Source organism: Mizuhopecten yessoensis, unplaced genomic scaffold, assembly GCF_002113885.1.
Source record: "Mizuhopecten yessoensis strain PY_sf001 unplaced genomic scaffold, ASM211388v2 scaffold716079, whole genome shotgun sequence".
NCBI classification, from domain to species: domain Eukaryota; kingdom Metazoa; phylum Mollusca; class Bivalvia; order Pectinida; family Pectinidae; genus Mizuhopecten; species Mizuhopecten yessoensis.
This window is the reverse complement of record NW_018479937.1, coordinates 61,761-86,395: the sequence shown is the minus strand read 5'-3', so window position 1 is coordinate 86,395 and position 24,635 is coordinate 61,761. Positions and strand designations below refer to the sequence as shown.

General features: G+C 38.6%; 1 protein-coding gene across 4 annotated transcripts in view; it reads right to left on the bottom strand.

Annotated features, from left to right (window-relative positions):
- The window catches only part of LOC110441644 (kelch-like protein 5), an 86,948-nt gene that overhangs the window by 15,135 nt on the left and 47,178 nt on the right, over nt 1–24,635 (bottom strand). For all 4 annotated transcript variants that reach the window (XM_021484842.1, XM_021484843.1, XM_021484841.1 and 1 more), the window contains 4 exons: nt 24,172–24,491; nt 16,482–16,678; nt 8,681–8,893; nt 3,765–3,954 (listed from right to left, as the gene is read on the bottom strand). In XM_021484842.1, coding sequence (XP_021340517.1) covers nt 3,765–3,954; nt 8,681–8,893; nt 16,482–16,678; nt 24,172–24,445 — 874 coding nt within the window. In that variant the 5' untranslated portion in view covers nt 24,446–24,491. The remainder of the gene's footprint in view (nt 1–3,764; nt 3,955–8,680; nt 8,894–16,481; nt 16,679–24,171; nt 24,492–24,635) is intronic.

The window sequence follows — 24,635 nt, the reverse complement described above, 5'->3', positions numbered from 1 at the left end:
TATTACTTCACTTTATCTGTAGCCAGTTTTCTCGTGGTAAATTTAACAGATACATTCTCTGGGGTGGCTATGAGTCTAGTCGCTTCTCTGGATGCCTCCAGAGTCTAGTGACTTCTCTTGCCTTCTTCGGAGTCTAGCGTTTCCAATTCATAGTCTTTTATAGCTTCTCCATGGATATTAGGAGTCTAGTCGCTTCTCTGGTACTTTCAGAGTCTAGCTGCTTCTCTTGTTTTCTTTGGAGTCTAGCTCGCGCTCTTTATCAAGCTTCTCTGTGACTTAGCAGAGTCTAGCTTCCGTTAAATCCTTATCAAGCTTCTCTGTGACTTCGCAGAGTCTAGCTTCCGTTAAATCTTTATCAAGCTTCTCTGTGACTTCGTAGAGTCTAGCTTCCGTTAAAATATTTTGAGAATAATTTGTTACTATTAGTAGGTTATAGAGTGAGTAGCCCCTGATACGCCAAATGTTTACAGTAGGTTTTAGTACTTGTTCTTTGCTTGCACATTCATATCTGTGTCTTAACTCAAGTAATAAACAGGTTAACTCTTTCATTGTGTGAAGTTATGTATAAATCGTGTTTTAGTTGTATATAAAGAACTGTTTGGGTGGGTAAAACACCAAGAACTGTTTGGGTGGGTAAAACACCAAGAACTGTTTGGGTGGGTAAGACACCAATAACTGCTTAGGTTCAAAACCTTTTAAGATATTATAACAATTTACAAAGTTTTTACATTGCAAAACCACAGATTTTGTTACTTTAACTGAAATTAAATTCAGAAAAAATACTTAACAGAGATTTAAAACCATTGAGAAACTGCCTTACTACAAATTAAATGAAACATAGACCCACAACCTTCTATAGAATCAATAAATCATGGTATGTCCCCAGTCTAATTGATAGTTAATTTCCTGCCGAGACTGAATAGATTTCATTCTTCAAAGAGATTGGCAGACGAATGTAACTTCCATCAATGGGAAAGTAATAATAATGCAACTTTGATGGCGTTCTCACCTGCCCCACTTTTAGATCGATGGCATTCTCACCTGCCCCACTTTTAGATCATCTACCTGTACCATGTTCAGCACCTTATAAGGAATATATACCCTAGCTGGATCTGCCCCAAACTGACAAAAAAATGAATGATTTAATCTGTTATCTCTGAAAAATTCTAAGACAGCCTGCCAATTAATTTCTTTTCAAACTCACTAGTCTGACAATTTAATAGACAGAAGAATCCACGTAATCATTCAGAAGAATAAAAAGTAGCATCCCCAGAGGCCAGAATGAAACTGATGAAGCTGGGGCAGAAAAGGTTGCCCCCTGCCGTATTCCCTGGTCCCTCATTACTGATAGTCAGGTTGTATGGAAGTGGTAAAGGTCAATAATTGATGGTGCAGCTTGTCACAGACCAATTAAAACTTACCACATCTGTCCTTAAATACACTTTCCTGTTAAGGTTATATATACTACCTTATACATTTTTACCACAATTCATATAAGAGTTATTTAACTAATTAGTTTTAACTAATCAATGTTTAATATCTATCAATGTAGGACTTACCTAAACGCTATAAACATTTTCTTTTATGTATCATCTACTTGTACATGTATATATAGAAAATTCTGAGAAAACTAAGATAGACAAAGAGATGGAGTAGGTGTGGTGTATTGTATTGGCTATACTGGTGGTGAATCAGGGCTAATGGTATTAAATATGGATCACAGGTGACAATACATAAGAAATCAAGGTGACAGACACACAAACCATTATATAAACAAAACGGTCTGACAACGGCCTCAAACACCTCTACACCATCCACCCACATATCTCCTTTATAGATGGTAAAGTTTGTTACATTCCATATTGATTCCTTAAATGATTCATGTTGAGGGTAGTGTAGTACATGGCTGGGTGAGACTATGGTTCATGTTTGGTATTATTGTGTTGATCTGTGTGTCACAGGTGAGATATTGATACCAGCATCTTCAGATCTAATAGTGAAACCTCTTTAAACTAACCACAGCAGACACATTCATATACTGCAAGCATACATAATTTTGGGGTTTTCAAATTTCAGTACTTTTTCACACTTTAGATATGTGATAAATTATGAAAGCACTAAATTGAAGCAACTGAATATTGTTTTCTATTGTGCACTGGTTTATCAATGGGCTAATCTGTTAAAATTTAAAAATTCGCTCAAATAAATAGATAAGAATTTTGAATTGCTCTTTGTTGAAAGAACAACCTTGATCATCTGGACATAAATATTATGAAAACATTAAAATTGTCAGAAATAATAAGTAGTACAGGAAATAAGGACTTAAAAGAAGGTATTAATACCTATCTTACTAGAAAAATTTAAAATTCTGGAAATCAGGTAGTAAATTTATACAGCTAACAGAAGAACCATAAGCTTGTTAAGGAAGATAGCCTCAGCATTCTGTATTATACCTCTAACAAAGGAGAGTTCAAACTTGTTCAGTATTTTTCTAACCGAGGTGCTTATCCATTAACTTACAAACAGTTATATATCACAACTGGTGGTATGTAACACATCGGTAACAGATATCACGACTGGTGGTATGTAACACATTGGAAAAGCCTGATCACGTTCAGTGACAGAGGGAAAAGGGCGATCACGTTCAGTGACAGAGGGAAAAGTCTGATCACGTTCACTGACAGAGGGAAAAGTCTGATCACGTTCAGTGACAGAGGGAAATGGGCGATCACGTTCAGTGACAGAGGGAAAAGTCTGATCATGTTCAGTGATAGAGGGAAAAGTCTGATCACGTTCAGTGACAGAGGGAAAAGTCTGATCACGTTCAGTGACAGAGAGAAAAGGGCGATCACGTTCAGTGACAGAGGGAATTGGCGATCACGTTCAGTGACAGAGGGAAAAGTCTGATCACGTTCAGTGACAGAGAGAAAAGGATGATCACGTTCAGTGACAGGGAAAAGGATGACAGAGGGAAAAGTCTGATCACGTTCAGTGACAGAGAGAAAAAGATGATCACGTTCAGTGACAGAGGGAAAAGGGCGATCACGTTCAGTGACATAGGGAAAAGGGCGATCATGTTCAGTGACAGGGAAAAGGGCGATCACGTTCAGTGACAGGGGGAAAAGTCTGATCACGTTCACTGACAGAGGGAAAAGTCTGATCACGTTCAGTGACAGAGGGAAAAGGCTGATCATGTTCAGTGACAGAGGGAAAAGGCTGATCATATTCAGTGACAGAGGAAAAAGTCTGATCACGTTCAGTGACAGAGGGAAAAGGCTGATCATGTTCAATGACAGAGGGAAAAGGCTCATCATGTTCAGTGACAGAGAGAAAAGGCTGATCATGTTCAGTGACAGAGGGAAAAGGCTGATCACATTCAATGACAGAGGGAAAAGTCTGATCACGTTCAGTGACAGAGGGAAAAGGCTGATCATATACAGTGACAGAGGGAAAAGGCTGATCACGTTCAGTGACAGAGGGAAAAGGCTGATCATGTTCAATGACAGAGGGAAAAGGCTGATCACATTCAGTGACAGAGGGAAAAGGCTGATCATGTTCAATGACAGAGGGAAAAGGCTGATCATGTTCAGTGACAGAGGGTAAAGTCTGATAAATTTTTGTAATGCATATGACCTATTTTATCAGGAATGAAGGAGGTTAGAAAACTCAAATATGTGTACTCCTTCTTAATGACCTATGAATATCCACTTGACCACAAAATGAAGTGTGAATATCAAGTATTCAATATTTGTACAAGGAAGTACCTTTTGTACAGTCCATCCCTCCAACAGCATACAGAACACCCACAGTGGACTTTCTCGGTTTGGTTCTCGGGCTTTGGAATGATGAGCGTCTCTCAGGGAGGAGGTGGTACTTGAGTGCCTCCATGATCAGATACTGGCATTCCTTGTCCTCACGAAACAAGGCGTTCGTCTCAACATGGTCAGCAATAAACTGTAACCATAGAAACATAGCATAAACAACAAGCATACTTAGGATTTCTAAAGCAATACATGTCCCCTACCGTCCCTCGCTAGCTATTACACTGTAATGATTTATAAAAAGAGGCCCAGGGGCCTTAATAGCTCACCTGGTATTTTATTTCAATTTTAAACCTACTGAGTACCATACAGGTTTATCAAAGGAGTACAAGAAACAAAGTTGCAAAAACAACTACATGTTAATCTGTTTTGGTGGGTAAGACACCAAGAAAGCCTCCAGGGATTGGTCTGGACTGGACTTCCGGGGGGGTTGGGAGGGTGGGGGTTCTTTTCCCAAAGAGTATTAATGAAGGGATTTTCATCAAACTTCTAGAGCTAGAAGTTTGATGGAAATCCCTTCATTAATAAACAAGAGGCACATGGGCCTTAACAGTCACCCGAGTCATACAGTATTAATTTTTGTTGTTGAAATATGAAGTGGAGATAATGATGTCAATCATCCCTACCAAAATTTGAGTAAACAAGAGGCCCATGGGCCTAAACGGTCACCTGAGTCTACAGTATTTATTTTTGTTGTTGAAATATGTACCAATTTGAGTAAAAAATAGTATAATGTTAACTTAACTTTGTCAGGACCATGAGCTGATCATTCCTAGACCAATTTTAAGTGAGATCGGCCTATTAGAACTTAGTAGCAAAATAGCGGCCATGGCAGCCAAATTGTATTTCTGATTGACCCGAAAAATAACAACACTTTGTCAGGACCATGATTCGATCATTCCTACAAAGTTTCAGTTCAATCGGCCAAGTAGATCTTTACTTTAAGTTTGAAATAGTTTACCAAAATGGCAGCCGTGGTGGCCATATTGGATTTCTGATCGACCCGAAAAATAACAACACTTTGTCAGGACCATGAGTCAATCATTCCTACAAAGTTTCAGTTCAATCGGCCTAGCAGAACTTGACTTTAAGTTTGAAATATGTTTTCAAAATGGTGGCCGTGGCGGCCATATTGGATTTATGATTGACCTGAAAAATAACAACACTTTGTCAGGACCATGAGTCGATCATTCCTACAAACTTTAAGTTCAATCGGTCCAGCAGAACTTGACTTTAAGTTTGAAATAGGTTTTCAAAATGGCGGCCGTGGCGGCCATATTGGATTTCTGATCGACCCGAAAAATAACAACACTTTGTCAGGACCATGAGGCGATCATTCCTACCAACTTTCAGTTCAATCGGTCCAGCAGAACTTGACTTTAAGTTTGAAATAGGTTTTCAAAATGGCGGCCGTGGCGGCCATATTGGATTTCTGATCGACCCGAAAAATAACAACACTTTGTCAGGACCATGAGGCGATCATTCCTACCAACTTTCAGTTCAATCGGTCCAGCAGAACTTGACTTTAAGTTTGAAATAGGTTTTCAAAATGGCGGCCGTGGCGGCCATATTGGATTTCTGATCGACCCGAAAAATAACAACACTTTGTCAGGACCATGAGGCGATCATTCCTACCAACTTTCAGTTCAATCGGTCCAGCAGAACTTGACTTTAAGTTTGAAATAGGTTTTCAAAATGGCGGCCGTGGCGGCCATATTGGATTTCTGATCGACCCGAAAAATAACAACACTTTGTCAGGACCATGAGGCGATCATTCCTACCAACTTTCAGTTCAATCGGTCCAGCAGAACTTGACTTTAAGTTTGAAATAGGTTTTCAAAATGGCGGCCGTGGCGGCCATATTGGATTTCTGATCGACCCGAAAAATAACAACACTTTGTCAGGACCATGAGGCGATCATTCCTACCAACTTCCAGTTCAATCGGCCCAGCAGAACTTGACTTTAAGTTTGAAATGTAAAATGTTAACGGACGACGGACGACGACGGACGAAAACGGATAGCAATAGGTCACTTGAGCTAAAGCTCAGGTGACCTAAAAAAGTTAAGTATAACGTTTAGTTAAGTTTGTCAGGACCATGAGTTGATCATTCCTAGACCGAGTTTCAGTTAAATCGGCCTTTTAGAACATGACTTTAAGTTTGAAATAGTTTTTCAAAAATGGCGGCTGTGGCAGCCATATTGGATTTCTGATCAACCCGAAAAATTACAACACTTTGGCATGACCATGAGTGTATCATTCCTACGATGTTTCAGTTAAATCGGCCCAGTAGAACTTGACTTTAAGTTTAAAATAGTTTTTCAAAATGGCTGGCCGTGGTGGCAATATTGGATTTCTAATCAACCCGAAAAAAAACAACACTTTATCTGGACCAAAAGTTGATAATTCCTACCAAGTTTCAATCCAATCAGCCCAGTAGAACTTGACTTTAAATTTGAAATATTTATTTTCAAAATGGCGGCCGTGGCGGCCATATTAGATTTCTGATTGACCCGAAAAATAACAACACTTTGTCAGGGAGTTGTCAGTAACATTCCCATGAAGTATCAATGAAATCCCTTTGACAGTATTTCAGCTTAAGTTGAAAATGTAAAATGTTAACGGACGACGCATGACGACAGACGAAGACGGAAAAAAAGGAGAACGATTTTCAATTTTCCTCTATTTCCTCTGTTGGGCCTCACATGCACCTTTTTATACAAATTAAACAAATTGAGGGTTTTTTCCCCTAAGCATGCTTCAGACCACGTTTGGTTTAAATCCCTCACTTGTACAGTAGGAGATAAAATGTTCTCTATTTCCCCTATTGGGCCCCACTCCTCTGCCCCCAGAAGGGCCACACCCTCCGTTTATACAAACTTGAGGCTCCTTTGACCAAAGATGCTGAAGAACAAATTTGGTCAAAATTCTTCTATTTGTTGAGAAAAAAATTGTTAAAGATTGACCTATTTTCCCCCTATTTGGCCTCGCCCCTCTGCCCCCAGGGGGGTTATACCTTCCGTTTATACAAAACTTAGAACCCTTTGGCCAATGATGCTCCAGAACAAATTTGGTAAAAATCCCTTCATCGGTACAGAAGAAGAAAGATCTTTAATGTTTTCCTCTATTTCCCCTAATGGGCCCCACTCATCTGCCCCAAACAAGGGGGCCCTCACACCTCAGTTTATACAAAATTGATTCTTTTGTCCCTAAGCATGCTTCAGACTGCATTTGGTTTAAATCCCTTCACTTATATAGTAGGAGAAAAATGTTCCTCTATTTCCCTTATTGGGCCCCGCCCCTCTGCCCCCAGAGGTGCCACACCCTCTGTTTATACAAACTTGAGGCTCCTTTGTCCAAAGATGTTCTAGAACATATTTGGTCAAAATCCTTCTATTGGTTGAGAAGAAGAAGATTTTTAAAGATTGACCTATTTTACCCCTATTCGGCCCGGCCCCTCTGCCCCCAGGGGGTCCCATACCCTTCGTTTAAACAAAACTGAGAACCCTTTGGCCAATTATGCTTAAGGACTTAAGTTAAAAGGAAAAAATTGATGGACGACGGACACTGCGCCATGCCATAAGCTCACTTGGCCCTTCGTGCCAGGTGAGCTAAAAATGGTGCCCTTTGGTGTTAATTAAGGAAAATGAAATGTATACAATTAGTTTGTAACTGATTTTAATGTAATAATAATACAAGATATTGTAATGTTAGTATTATGACAGAGGAATTATATAAAATAAAATTATTGTTATATTTTGTTGCTTTTGTGGTATTAAATCAATTACCAGTAACGGAGGCCTTGACCTTATCACTACAACCCTGAAACTCAAACTTGTTCGAAATATTATGGTCCTTTGTAAATGTGTGAAGTTTGATCAAAATCCCTCAGGGAATGAAACCACTAAATCGCTAACAATGGATTTCCCAGAGGGCCTGTATCGCTCACCAGAATATGTTCAAAATAATTGGTATGAAGTAAAGATATAGCACTCCATGGTAGGTGCTGTAAGTACATATGCAATTTCAGAAAGATCCATCCCTATGTCCCTAGGGGGGTCAAACCCAAAACCAAAATTAAGTTCCCTTGGCCCAAGGATGCTCTCGACTAAATAAGGATAAAATCCCTTAATCCCTAAGGTCGAAGAAGGATTTTAAAGGATTTACCTCTATTTCCCCTTTTGGGCCCCACCCCTCAGGTCCCAGGGGGGGGGGGGGGGGGGGGGCCACACCCAACGTTTATACAAAATTGGTTCCACTTCCCCCAAGGATGCTTCATACCAAATTTGGACAAAATCCTTCATTCGTACAGAAGAAGGTATTTGAAGAATTTGCTATGTTTCCCCTATTGGACCCCGTACGGGTCCTTCTGCCCCCAGGGGGGGGGGGGGCACACTCACTGTTTATACAAAATTGAGGCCCTTTTGCCCAAGATCCTCCAGACCAAATTGGGGTGAAATCCCTTCATCCGTATGGTAGAAGAAGGATTTTAAAGGTTTACCTCTATTTCCCCTATTGGGCCACACTCGCTGATTATATGAAAATGAGTCCCTTTTGCCCAAGGATGCTCCAGACCAAATATGGACCAAATCCTTTCATTCCTACAGAAGAAGAAGGATTTTAAAGAACTTGCTACATTTCCCCTATTGGGCCCCGCCCCTCACCCTCAGCCTCCGTGGGGGGGGGGTCAAAATTGAGTCCCCTTGGCCTAAGCATGCTCCAGACCAAATTTTGTCAAAACATACTTGGCTGTTCAGGACTAGTAGAGAGTTTTAAACGACGGACGCTGCGGTATGGCATAAGCTCACCCTTTGGGCCAGGTGGGCTAAAAATAATAATTAAGTAATAAAATCTGGTTACCTGGGGAGACATTAGAGGAAGGCGTATGTGAGACAGTAGTTTGGAGAGAACCTTCTTCCTACTGGCCATATCATGTTTTGCCCACATATTGAGCGCCTGGAAGATCGTCTCCTCATCAGGAACGTTGAGGTCATCATTAGACAATAGACGACAAACTTCCTCTGCGGGAAGGATCAGGAATTCCTGGTTCTGCATCACATGTACAAAGTTGTCCTGGAAATAGGAGGTCAGAAGTCAATCAAGAATATTTGATCAGTGTCTAGAATTCAGTTGTGACGCATAAGTAAACACTTAATTGCCTGTTACTCTCTCCTATATCAAAACTCAGAAGTTCTGCTTTACCGAGCCCCAGTGAATTTCACAAATAAGTTTACTGTGGACTTTGTTATAGAGCTTGTTCTTGATCAATATTGTTATAAGCAACAATTTGAATTGAAATCAAATTAGGTATGTGATTTGACTGTGTGGAGGTTGCAGTGTGTAAATAAATACAAACAGCATCCTTTAACCAATTCTAGAGAAATTGAAGTATGTGTGTGATTTGTTATGATCAAGGTGATATTGTTTCTGGCTTGGTTATCATGCTGTAGATATAAACAGGCCATGTATAACAGTTAAATTGTATCTATTAAACTTTCAACATGATGTCAAGGTGTGTAGCTTCAACTCAAAAATTCACAAGTTACAAAATTTCACAAATTTTGAGACATTCGCGAAATTAACTCAATTACGGTAAACCTACTGTCAGTTCGAACAAAATTAGATAAATATTGTCAATCCTGTTCAAATTACACGAAATTATAGCTGCTAAAATAAAGAGTAGTTCAAACTATCCAAGTCAACATCGACAAAAATCACAGCAAACAGTTAAGTCATTGGTACGGAACAACAACGGTCTTATTGCGATATATATTTGCAAATCCGGAGATGAATAATGGTATATATATCTTTCGTATATTTACTTACATATTGATAATCAATTATTAAGTTCAATTGCAAAGCAAAGACAAGTATGTAGGCCGCAAAGCAGTAGATGTTTTCTAGAGTAATGACGAAAGTTCAGTTGTACTGATCAGAATGCGGAGGAGGGGATTGAAACTGCAAGTAAGGATTAATAGTTTGATCGACCACCTGGTCAGATATTTTTGTTTTGGCACATGTATAAGTAATATATCAATTAAGTTATAAATCTGTGATCGGTGGCCAAGTCGCCATTATATAATCAAATTGTAATCACAGTAATATCATGACAATACACATGTTGTCAGCGATGTGACTGTAACATTCCGCACTCCGTGTACTGTTAGGATATTATACATGGTCTCTGTCAGCGATGTGACTGTAACATTCCGCACTCCGTGTACTGTTAGGATATTATACATGGTCTCTGTCAGCGATGTGACTGTAACATTCCGCACTCCGTGTACTGTTAGGATATTATACATGGTCTCTGTCAGCGATGTGACGGTAACATTCCACGCTCCGTGTACTGTTAGGATATTAAACATGGTCTCTGTCAGCGATGTTACGGTAACATTCCACGCTCCGTGTACTGTTAGGATATTATACATGGGCTCTGTCAGCGATGTGACGGCAACATTCCACGCTCCGGGTACTGTTAGGATATTAAACATTGTCTCTGTCAGCGATGGGACGGTAACATTTCACCCTCTTTGTACTGTTAGGATATTATACATGGTCTCTGTCAGCGATGTGACGTTAACATTCCACGCTCCGTGTACTGTTAGGATATTATACATGGTCGGGGCCTAAAGATGTTTGACTGGCACATGCACATGTTTACAAGAAAGAAACTCAATTATCGGTGACATGTGACTTGTTTATACACAAATTTTCCGACATTGATGACAACAATGGTGGCACATGAGTACTACCCGTTATTCAGTAGTTAAACGCTGTCAATGCGCAAATAGATCAAGTTTAAGCAAGTTTCGCGAGGTTATTATTGCATCGCCGATAGCCAACTTGGATCAATAATTTTGTAAGTTCAGTACTCAAGTTGTGTGTTCGAACAATCTGAAATGTGCGTAAGCAGGGTTCGAACTATCACTAGAAAGAAAATTATTATTCTTATATTGTTCAAAAAGTGTATTCGAACTATCCGCCTATTCGAACTGACCGGAGGTTTACCGTAATAGCCTTGTGAATTTTAGCAACTAAACAGTATTTCATACTATGCTATATGTAGACTAATACAGCTATAAGTATTTAGCATACTATTGCTTACCATATGGAACTGGAAGTTTACCATATGGATTCTGTAACTTATCATATAGATTTTGTAGCTAATCATATAGCATTTGTTGCCTACTGTTTGGATTTGGTCGTTTACCATATGAATTTTGTAGGTTACCCTAAAGATTTTGTAGCTTTCCACTGGATTTTGTAGCTTACCAGATAAATGTTAATCATTAAATTAAACCATTAACATGTACATAGTAATGTTAATCATTAACTTAAACCATTAACATGTACATAGTTATGTTAATCATTAAATTAAACCATTAACATGTACATAATAATGTTAATCATTAACTTAAACCATTAACATGTACATAGTAATGTTAATCATTAAATTAAACCATTAACATGTATATAGTTCATACTGTATTGCTAAGCATAGCACTTAACACAGGCTTGGAAACACAGCTAGAAAGCTCAAACTTCAGCAGCAACTATGAGTGAGGTCCCTCCACAACCATTAAAACTTGTACCATCACCTTCCTATCCATGTAATGTAAATAAACATCATCGTGAATTGTCTTCACCTAACCTTTAGTCGACAGCATAAGTTTCCTCAAAGCTCTATAAACTAGAGTACTTATTCTCTGTCAATACACAAGGGTGAAATACCAATTTTATGTTACCTTACACAAGTCAACCACCCTTTTTACACCAAACACTTAAACACACCTGCAGTGCTGGATGCAGAATAATCAAGTTGGTAGTCAAGAATTCAACCATTTGTACATTGTCTACCTCTCATATGTCAGCAAATATTATCTGGGGAAACACCTCTCAGGTAAATGCAACCAAACTATAGGTTTTTATAGTAAAACTAATTTTCATGATGTAATACTTACCATAACTTTAGTATGCATATACAATACCTACACCCATCTTTGTAGCCCAAAAACAAAAGATTCAAATACCCCTACCTCCCTACCGTGACGTAACCCATATCTCGACGACAGAGCCACGGAGTGATCTCCCTGCCTCTTCCTTTTATGGCGCCTGCTGACGCCCGGAGCTAGCTCCATTTCAAAACTTTGTTTTGTCGGTTTGGTTAGAGTGTCAACACAATTTATTGCACAGTTTGTGTGCCTTTTTAGCTTATACCCATCTGCCCTTGTTAATACAATTAATAATTGTTGAAAATTATTTTTGTGCCTTTTACGGACGGTTATTTTACTCGACGTGTGCCGGTGGTGTGCCACGCGGTCCGCCATTATTGTGGGTTAATTTCCGACCTCTGTTTATTTCAGTGACGGTTGTTTGTTTCGGCAAACGTTATTTATTTTAACCGTTTTCTGATTTATATTACGGGTGAAATTCTTTCTACGTTGCGTACTTTGTACTATCGTATTTTATTATTTTTTCCCGTGTTTATCTGCTTGTAAATTTTTGTTTACTTTCGCTTTGGAGGGTATGTCTCGGTCAGGACAGCGACGAGGTAGAGCTCATGGGTGTTCCCATTTCTTCGTGGAAGGGGACCCTCATGATGTCCCAGGTGTCGTCCTTGCAGTGAGGTTTCGCCTTGTGAACTTTTTTCACAGACTAAATCTCAGGACAAGGACTTCATTGTTCCAAAGCTACCCTCAACTTACCGTAAGAGAGATTCGTCTGTTTCTTCCGGTAAGCGAGGGAAGCGTATATACACTGTATATATCATATGTCACTCGTCACATGACATTTTGCCTGTCGATATAGAGGGTGTATACACACTGTATATATCATATGTCACTCAACACATGACATTTTGCCTGTCGATAGAGGGTGTATAAACACTGTATATATCATATGTCACTCGTCACATGACATTTTGCCTGTCGATATAGAGGGTATATACACACTGTATATATCATATGTCACTCAACACAGGACATTTCGCCTGTCGATAGAGGGTGTATACACACTGTATATATCATATGTCACTCAACACAGGACATTTTGCCTGTCGATAGAGGGTGTATACACACTGTATATATCACATGTCACTCGTCACATGACATTTCACCTGTCGATAGAGGGTGTATACACACTGTATATATCATATGTCACTCGTCACATGACATTTTGCCTGTCGATAGAGGGTGTATACACACTGTATATATCATATGTCACTCGTCACATGACATTTTGCCTGTCGATAGAGGGTGTATAAACACTGTATATATCATATGTCACTCGTCACATGACATTTTGCCTGTCGATAGAGAGTGTATACACACTGTATATATCATATGTCACTCTACACATGACATTTCACCTGTCGATAGAGGGTGTATAAACACTGTATATATCATATTTCACTCGTCACATGACATTTCACCTGTCGATAGAGAGTGTATAAACACTGTATCAAATAGGTTACTGATTAGGTGTAGATATTTCCAAACTGATGCATCTTATTTACCATATATACACCTAATTATTTTACCCCTCCTACTTCTGTCCTTATAAACCTACATAATCTCAAGGTTTTTCTTACAAATTATGAACACCATGATAAATCAAACAAGCTAATGTTGCATACTCCATCTAATTACTCAAAACACTCAGATGACTTCTGCACCTCACGAGTTGAAATCACACTGTATTTTGCTAAAGTTTTCTGGAATGAAAGCTAATGTTTTCCAGGTCAACAAAAACATTTATTGTCACTGTGAAAAGAAATGCATTCCTGAAATTAAAGAGCAAATTTCCACAAAAATCAGATTCCCAATTAACAGTTAATGCATAAAACTGTGCAGTTAGTTAGAATTCAGTCACATTAATGCATCCATATTCAAACATAAGAGATCAACTTAGGCCTCAGTCACACATTCAGGATTTGTACTGCCCTTCTTGATAGGACCATACCCGATTAAAATTTGTCACAAGTCTGATCAAGATCCTGTGATAAATTGGTGGCGGGAAATTCACAAATTTGTAAAAACATTTATGTAATCATGACAACAATGAGATATTGTTCAGGAAGCGTCCCGATTCTCCCGTTCTTAATCCGAATCTTATCCGATTTGGATCTAGCGCATGGTAAACAAGAGGCCCAATGGGCCTGAATCGCTCACCTGGTATTAATTTCACACTTGTTATCTTAAAAGTGGACTAAAATACAACTACAGGCAGAATATCAGTGTTTGAGTAATAAGAACCTATTAAAATATTTAAACATATGACGCCTGTGACCTTGAATGTCGAACAAGAACATTAGGTTGAACAAAATTTATAGTCTTCCAACCCAGCATGCTTCTAGTAAAATATCATTACCCTGGACTTTTTGGGTATATAGAACAAATCATTTAAAGATTTAAACATATATTGACCACTGTGACCTTGAACATGGGCGAAGGTTATTCATTTGAACAAACTTATTAACCCTTCATCCCAGCATGTTACTGGCCAAATGTCATCATCCTAGGCCTCTTGGATATTCATCAGAAGTTGTTTAAATGTTTTCAACATATTTGACCCCAGTGACCTTGCATATGATTCAATGTCATTCATTTGAACAAACTTGGTAGCCCTTCATTTCAGCATGTAACTGGCCAAATATCATCACCCTATGCCTCTTGGTTATTCAGAAGAAGTTGTTTAAATATTTTAACATATTTGACCCCTGTGACCTTGAATATAAGACAACGTCATTTATTTGAACAAACTTGGTAGCCCTTCATCCCAGCATGATTCTGGCCAAATATCATCACCCTATAGGCCTTTTGGTTACTGAGAAGAAGTTGTTTAAAGTAAAAAGTTGACGCCGGACGCCAGGGCCAGGTGAGCTAAAAACGACCGAATCTGTCCCCCCGAATGAGATCCGACAGATCAGACAGGGACCGGACAGTGAACCGACACTGATGGCAAGATCTGGACACAATCTGGACTCAATCGGCAAGACATGGCAATGAAACATTTCTCCAAATCATGCCCGTTCATCATGACAGACTCCTGATCCATAGGACACCATCCAGACAACACAGGACATTGTAACGATTTGTGATCCAATACAGCAGAATCTGTCACGACATAGTCACGATTGTAATCTGACTAGACAGAATCGGCTGAGTTTCCCGAGTGTTATGGGACGCACCTTACCTCTCCGGACCTTTCCCCAATCCATACGACTCTGTTACAAACGTATACGACTGTGTTCAGACAATGATAGCACATATTCCAGATCATTGAGGACAGTAATCAGACTTTTCCACTTTTCGTGTCGTAGCACTGTCTGATCTCAAACAGGAGCCATAATCGGCACTGTGTGAACGTCCCATTAGTGATCCAAATGTAATTCCTCGAATTAAAGGTCAGAATTATGTATGTTACATAAAACAGAAAATCAGAAATTGGAGATGTACATACAGTATAACCCAGGACAAAGTCACATGACCTTAGATGGGTACCAAGGAAGTTAACTCCGTAGTATTCCCCACAGAGATGGTGTATGACATTTTCACACTATCAATATTATATGTGACATTTTAGAGCACACTTTGTCAATGGTATCAGCGACAATCAATGTTTGGAGTCTGGGAGCAGATTTAGTGCCTTCCAGGATGCAGCTTTTGGGCACATAAATACTCTCATCCCCTGCTTCCAGCTACTAAATCACACCTTGTCAGATATCAAATGGGTCCACTTGATCGGCTTCGTAGTCTCTGACTGTGTGTTATGTCCCTTCAGATATCACACTGGTCCACTGCTTCTGCAGCCTCACATTGTCAATGAACAAAACACGCCTTGTCGGACAGAGTCTGAGGGTCCACATGATTGGTTCTAGTCCCAGATAGGGTATCTGATGAGTCTCTGTCTTTGATAGGACATACAACAATACAGTTGAAATGTGGTCACAGTGGAAGCCATTGAGATAAATCGCCCAACATGGTACAATACTAGACCCTCTGTCTTCAGAAGAGTTCTGGCATCAGTGAAGGAGGCTTTTAGCTATACCACATATACATGTCAATATACTCAGACCACTCTTATTGACCCAGCAGTGGCCATAAGTCAGACTGGACAAATTCATGGCCAGACAAACTTCAAAATGGATTCTAACTAAAATGCCATGATAATCATCTGGCTAGCAGGGGGCAGCAGATAGTTAAGTTGTACATCAACTTACACAGCTCTAACTGAATGGAAGTTTCATAAAATGCTTATCTTAAAACATACTTGAAAATCCTTTTTATGATTTAGGGAGACTCTCAATTTTGGACCCTTAAATTTGATATTTCAAACCAATTAATTTGCCAACTTTTAAGTTTCCTAGATTCTGATGAAACTAATGATTTTCACTGAAAGAAAAACTCAAAATAAGTCATTTTAAAGTGTGATATGTTTCCTAGGAGGTATACATGTATATACAGACAATTTATCTATGTTTATAACTTTGAATACATGGACTCTTCTTATTGAAATTTCAAAATGTTGCTAAGTATGCCTAAAACACTCTGAAAGGTCCTATTCAACATGGCAGGGATACACAGTACCACGAGCATGTTTTTTCAAACAAAAACAGCAGATATTAATTAATATAAGTTTGTACACTATAGTGACTTACCATGACATAGTTGTTGGCAACTTTATAGAGATCTGTACAGCCCTGAGCATCAGCAAATTGTCGGATCCCGATACAGTTGGAGGGGTGGAGTTGTTTCATCAGGAAGTTACAGCACGCCTCCACCACCTCGGACAGTTGGAGCAGACAGGATGTGGACAAGAGATTCTCCACTGTGTCCTCCTGGAGGGATATGTTACCTACAATGATTTATATATATACTTCAGTGTTTTCCTGGAGGGATATGTTACCTACAACGACTTATATATATACTTCAGTGTCCTCCTGGAGGGATATGTTACCTACAATGACTTATATATATACTTCAGTGTCTTCCTGAAGGGATATGTTATCTACAATGATTTATATATACTTCAGTGTCCTCCTGGAGGGATATGTTATATACAATGATTTATATATATACTTCAGTGTCCTCCTGGAGGGATATGTTACCTACAATGATTTATAGATATACTTCAGTGTCCTCCTGGAGGGATATGTTACCTGCAATGATTTATATATATACTTCAGTGCCCTCCTGTAGGGATATGTTATCTACAATGATTTATATATATACTTAAGTGTCTTCCTGAAGGGATATGTTACCTACAATTATTTATATATATACTTCAGTGCCCTCCTGGAGGGAAATGTTTCCTACAATGATTTATATATATACTTCAGTGTTTTCCTGGAGGGATATGTTACCTACAACGACTTATATATATACTTCAGTGTCTTCCTGGAGGGATATGTTACCTACAATGATTTATAGATATACTTCAGTGTCCTCCTGGAGGGATATGTTACCTACAAGGTCTTATATATATACTTCAGTGTCTTCCTGAAGGGCTATGTTATCTACAATGATTTATATATACTTCAGTGTCCTCCTGGAGGGATATGTTACATAAAATGACTTATATATATACTTCAGTGTCTTCCTGGAGGGATATGTTACCTACAATGATTTATAGATATACTTCAGTGTCCTCCTGGAGGGATATGTTACCTACAATGACTTACATATATACTTCAGTGTCTTCCTGAAGGGATATGTTATCTACAATGATTTATATATACTTCAGTGTCCTCCTGGAGGGGTATGTTATATACAATGATTTATATATATACTTCAGTGCCCTCCTGTAGGGATATGTTATCTACAATGATTTATTTATATACTTCAGTGTCTTCCTGAAGGGATATGTTATCTACAATGATTTATATATACTTCAGTGTCCTCCTTGAGGGATATGTTATATACAATGATTTATATATATACTTCAGTGCCCTCCTGGAGGGATCTGTTATCTACAATGACTTATATATATACTTCAGTGGCCTCCTGGAGGGATATGTTATCTACAATGATTTATATATATACTTAAGTGTCTTCCTGAAGGGATATGTTACCTACAATTATTTATATATATACTTCAGTGCCCTCCTGGAGGGAAATGTTTCCTACAATGATTTATATATATACTTCAGTGTTTTCCTGGAGGGATATGTTCCCTACAACGACTTATATATATACTTCAGTGTCCCCCTGGGGGGATATGTTACCTACAATGACTTATATATATACTTAAGTGTCCTCCTGGAGGGATATGTTACCTACAAGGTCTTATATATATACTTCAGTGTCTTCCTGAAGGGATATGTTACCTACAATTATTTATATATATACTTCAGTGCCCTCCTGGAGGGAAATGTTACCTACAATGATTTATATATATACTTCAGTGTTTTCCTGGAGGGATATGTTCCCTACAACGACTTATATATATACTTCAGTGTCCCCCTGGGGGGATATGTTACCTACAATGACTTATATATATACTTAAGTGTCCTCCTGGAGGGATATGTTACCTACAAGGTCTTATATATATACTTCAGTGTCTTCCTGAAGGGCTATGTTATCTACAATGATTTATATATACTTCAGTGTCCTCCTGGAGGGATATGTTACCTACAATGACTTATATATATACTTCAGTGTCTTCCTGGAGGGATATGTTACCTACAATGATTTATAGATATACTTCAGTGTCCTCCTGGAGGGATATGTTACCTACAATGATTTATAGATATACTTCAGTGTCCTCCTGGAGGGATATGTTACCTACAATGATTTATAGATATACTTCAGTGTCCTCCTGGAGGGATATGTTACCTACAAGGATTTATATATATACTTCAGTGTCCTCCTGGAGGGATATGTTACCTTCAATGATTTATATATATACTTCAGTGCCCTCCTGTAGGGATATGTTATCTACAATGATTTATATATATACTTCAGTGTCTTCCTGAAGGGATATGTTACCTACAATGATTTATATATATTCTTCAGTGTACTCCTGGAGGGATATGCTACCTACAATGATTTATATATATACTTCAGTGCCCTCCTGGAGGGAAATGTTACCTACAATGATTTATATATATACTTCAGTGTTTCTTCCTGGAGGGATGTGTTACCTACAATGATTTATATATATACTTCAGTGTCTTCCTGGAGGGATATGTTAACTACAATGATTTATATATATACTTCAGTGCCCTCCTGGAGGGAAATGTCACCTACAATGATTTATATATATACTTCAGTGCCCTCCTGGAGGGAAATGTCACCTACAATGATTTATATATATACTTCAGTTTCTTCCTGGAGGGATATGTTACCTACAATGACTTATATGTATACTTCAGTGTCCTCCTGGGGGGATATGTTACCTACAATGACTTATATATATATTTCAGTGTCCTCCTGGAGGGATATGTTACCTAGAATGATTTATATATATACTTCAGTGTCTTCCTGGTGGGATATGTTACCTACAATGATTTATATACGTACTTCATTATATGTTATCTACAATGATTTATATATATACTTCAGTGCCCTCCTGGAGGGATACATTTGTATGTTACTTACAATGATTTATATATATACTTCAGTGTTTCTTTCTGGAGGGATGTGTTACCTACAATGATTTATATATATTCTTCAGTGTACTCCTGGAGGGAGATGCTACCTACAATGATTTATATATATACTTCAGTGCCCTCCTGGAGGGATATGTTACCTACAATGACATATACAATTATTTATATATATACTTCAGTGCCCTCCTGGAGGGATACATTTGTATGTTACTTACAATGATTTATATATATACTTCAGTGTCCACCTGGAGGGATATGTTACCTAGAATGATTTATATATATACTTCAGTGTCTTCCTGAAGGGATATGTTACCTAAAATGATTTATATATATACTTCAGTGTCTTCCTGGAGGGATATGTTAACTACAATGATTTATATATATACTTCAGTGCCCTCCTGGAGGGATACATTTGTATGTTACTTACAATGATTTATATATATACTTCAGTGTCTTCCTGGAGCGATATGTTACCTACAATGACTTATATAGATACTTCAGTGTCTTCCTGAAGGGATATGTTACCTAAAATGATTTATATATATACTTCAGTGTCTTCCTGGAGGGATATGTTCCCTACAATGACTTATATATATACTTCAGTGTCTTCCTGGAGGGATATGTTACCTACAAGGACTTATATATATACTTCAGTGTCCTCCTGGAGGGATATGTTACCTACAAGGATTTATATATATACTTCAGTGTCCTCCTGAAGGGATATGTTACCTACAATGACTTATATGTATACTTCAGTGTCCTCCTGGAGGGATATGTTACCTAGAATGATTTATATATATACTTCAGTGTCTTCCTCGAGGGATATGTTACCTACAATGACTTATATGTATACTTCAGTGTCCTCCTGGAGTGATATGTTACCTACAATGACTTATATATATACTTCAGTGTCTTCCTGGAGGGATATGTTCCCTACAATGACTTATATATATACTTCAGTGTACTCCTGGAGGGATATGTTACCTACAATGACTTATATGTATACTTCAGTGTCCTCCTGGAGGGATATGTTACCTAGAATGATTTATATATATACTTCAGTGTCTTCCTGGAGGGATATGTTACCTACAATGATTTATATACGTACTTCATTATTTCTGTCATATATTCTCAGCACATTCTCTACAATTAAAGTGCATTAGTAGTTGAAAAAGAGTCCCTATAACAGGTCACTTGATCGTTTCACAGATGTTCCTGGTCATAAAGGTTCAGACTATTACAGGTCACTTGATCGTTTCACAGATGTTCCTGGTCATAAAGGGTTCAGACTATTACAGGTCACTTGATCGTTTTGCAGATGTTCCTGGTCATAAAGGGTTCAGACTATTACAGGTCACTTGATCGTTTCACAGATTTTCCTGGTCATAAAGGGTCAGACTCATTTGAGTGTATGTTCCTGGTCATAAAGGCTCAGACTATTACAGGTCACTTGATCACTTCACAGATGTTCCTGGTCATAAAGGGTTCAGACTATTACAGGTCAGTTGATCATTTCGCAGATGTTCCTGGTCATAAAGGGTCAGACTATTACAGGTCACTTGACCATTTTACAGATGTTCCTGGTCATAAAGGGTTCAGACTATTACAGGTCAGTTGATCGTTTCGCAGATGTTCCTGGTCATAAAGGGTCAGACTATTACAGGTCACTTGACCGTTTTACAGATGTTCCTGGTCATAAAGGGTCAGACTATTACTGGTCACTTGATCGTTTTGCAGATGTTCCTGGTCATAAAGGGTTCAGACTATTACATGTCACTTGATCGTTTCACAGATGTTCCTGGTCATAAAGGGTTCAGACTATTACAGGTCACTTGACCATTTTACAGATGTTCCTGGTCATAAAGGGTTCAGACTTCTACAGGTCACTTGATCATTTCACAGATGTTCCTGGTCATAAAGGGTTCAGACGATTACAGGTCACTTGACCGTTTTACAGATGTTCCTGGCCATAAAGGGTTCAGACTATTACAGGTCACTTGACCGTTTTACAGATGTTCCTGGCCATAAAGGGTTCAGACTATTACAGGTCACTTGACCGTTTCACAGATGTTCCTGGTCATAAAGGGTTCCGACTATTACAGGTCACTTGACCGTTTTACAGATGTTCCTGGCCATAAAGGGTTCAGACTATTACAGGTCACTTGACCGTTTTACAGATGTTCCTGGCCATAAAGGGTTCAGACTATTACAGGTCACTTGACCGTTTTACAGAAGTTCCTGGTCATAAAGGGTTCAGACTATTACAGGTCACTTGACCGTTTTACAGAAGTTCCTGGTCATAAAGGGTTCAGACTATTACAGGTCACTCGATCATTTCACAGATGTTCCTGGTCATAAAGGGTCAGACTATTACTGGTCACTTGATCTTTTCACAGATGTATGTTCCTGGTCATAAAGGGTCAGACTATTACAGGTCACTTGATCGGTTCACAGATGTTCCTGGTCATAAAGGGTTCAGACGATTACAGGTCACTTGACCGTTTTACAGATGTTCCTGGTCATAAAGGGTCAGACTATTACTGGTCACTTGATCTTTTCACAGATGTATGTTCCTGGTCATAAAGGGTCAGACTATTACAGGTCACTCGATCGTTTCACAGATGTTCCTGGTCATAAAGGGTCAGACTATTGCTGGTCACTTGATCTTTTCACAGATGTTCCTGGTCATAAAGGGTCAGACTATTACTGGTCACTTGATCTTTTCACAGATGTATGTTCCTGGTCATAAAGGGTCAGACTATTACAGGTCACTCGATCGTTTCACAGATGTTCCTGGTCATAAAGGGTTCCGACTATTACAGGTCACTTGACCGTTTTACAGATGTTCCTGGCCATAAAGGGTTCAGACTATTACAGGTCACTTGATCATTTCAAAGATGTTCCTGGTCATAAAGGGTCAGACTATTACTGGTCACTTGATCGTTTTGCAGATGTTCCTGGTCATAAAGGGTTCAGACTATTACAGGTCACTTGATCATTTCAAAGATGTTCCTGGTCATAAAGGGTCAGACTATTACTGGTCACTTGATCTTTTCACAGATGTTCCTGGTCATAAAGGGTCAGACTCATTTGAGTGTATGTTACACAAGCCTTAACATGTATTTCTCAGCAAAAAAAATGACGTAGGCATTACTTTATCCGCTATTTTCACTTATTCCAAAAGCATTTATTCTGCAGTAGGTGCAGGGGGGCCAACACATAATCTCTTTTTCAAAATATATATATATATATAGGTACTAAGAAACTCTTGGTTTTTTTTTTATATATATATATATATCATCTTTGTATATCTTTGTAAGTTATTTTTATGGTCTTCCAAAGATACACAAAAGTGAATTGTTTTCAAAAGCAATCAAAGAGCAAGGTTCTGAATACATTTGCCTGAAATCTACCAATGATCTTCAGACCTATAGTTGGTGATCCGGAGACTCCCAAGGGGCCACATCCTCCATCTATACAAAATTGAGTCCACTTTACCCAAAGATGCCCTACACAAAATTTGGTTCAAATTCCTCCATTCATACAGAAGGAGAAGGATTGGAAATATTTTCCCCTATGCTCTCCCTAATGGACCCCATCCCTCTGTCCCCAGGGGGTCCACATCCTCCATTTATACAAAACTGAGTCATTTTTGCCCAAGGATATCGATGCTCTACACCAAATTTGGTTCAAATCCCTCCATTCGTACAAAAAAAAGAAATTTAATCATTATCCCCTGTTCTCCCAAACGGGCCCGCCCCTCTGCCCCTGGGAGAGCCACACTCTCTGTTTATACAAAATTTAATTCCCTTGCCCAAGGATGTTCTAGATAAAAAAAAATGGTAACAAGAGGTCCAATGGGCCTGCATCGCTCACCATGTATTAATCTCTCACTTGTAACCTTAAAGTGGACTAAAATCGAGTAGTTCAAAAGAATGTGTTCTTAATCTAGTGAATTTAGGAAGTTAGCAACATATACACCTTTTATTTGTAAGACATGTATATAATAAATATACACCCAAATTTTAAGTATCTTGCAGAACGAGAACCTATCCATTTCACTCATTTGATGAATCAGTGTGTTGAAGTCTCACTTATACAAGTAATTTTCATTGGACCCAGATACATCATGTACATTATCTAGCCTGAGGACACTGTTGCTAAATGGAAAATAAAAAGACATGATCTACACCAATCTACCTACTAACTTCTGGTACCACCTTGCCCCCCTGCTTCACATTCCTTTGATGTTATACCTGGTTGTATAAGTGTTGTATGAACTCAAATATGTAACTGTTTGTTGGTATTTTGCTGTTTATTCTTCAATCTATTTAAACATATGGGGAACAGAATGACGACAATTTGTGATGATATGATAGTTAGGAATGGAAACTTAAAATGTGCCATCCATTCTATTGTCATTCAAAAATATAGCAGACACAAACCTTTAAGTAATTTTGTAAACATTTTTGACCGATACATTTCTGCATTTTTGGACCATTATAGTGGTACCACACTATATAAGTTTTCAATATAAATCCAAGCTCAGTAATGATTGTTGGTGAAACACATCGGTTACAGACTGGATCAGATGCCCATGCCAGCTGACAGAAATGGAGAACATGCAACAAACATAGAATCAAAATTCTAAATATGCGAATAAACCAGATATCTAATTTGGAAAACATTTTTGAAGGTGAATTGTTTGAAGATGACCTTTAACCTCTGATTGACTTACCGGTGTAGGAATAGTTCACAATGGCTACCATGGCATCAGGATCAACATCATTGATTTTGATCTCCTCCATAGTTGCCTCCCTTACATCATTAGTAAACATGGCAGCAAAGTAATCCGATGCTGCGCTAAGAACGAGTCTGTGTGCGGGGATACGTTTGTTTCCAACTAGTAACACAACATCACACAATTGTCGCTTAGAAACATAGCCCTCCATTTTCTTCATCATCCTCTCAGCATGGTTCATCGAATGGAAGGAATCAGGTACATCCTCCATCCTAGTGGTAGGGAACGTAGCAGCATAGGTCTGATGGACCAAGTACCTGTAAAAACAAGAATAGTTACTAGGTCTGACGGACCAAGTACCTGTAAATACTAGAATAGTTACTTGGTCTGATGGACCAAGTACCTGTAAATACTAGAATAGTTACTTGGTCTGATGGACCAAGTACCTGTAAATACTAGAA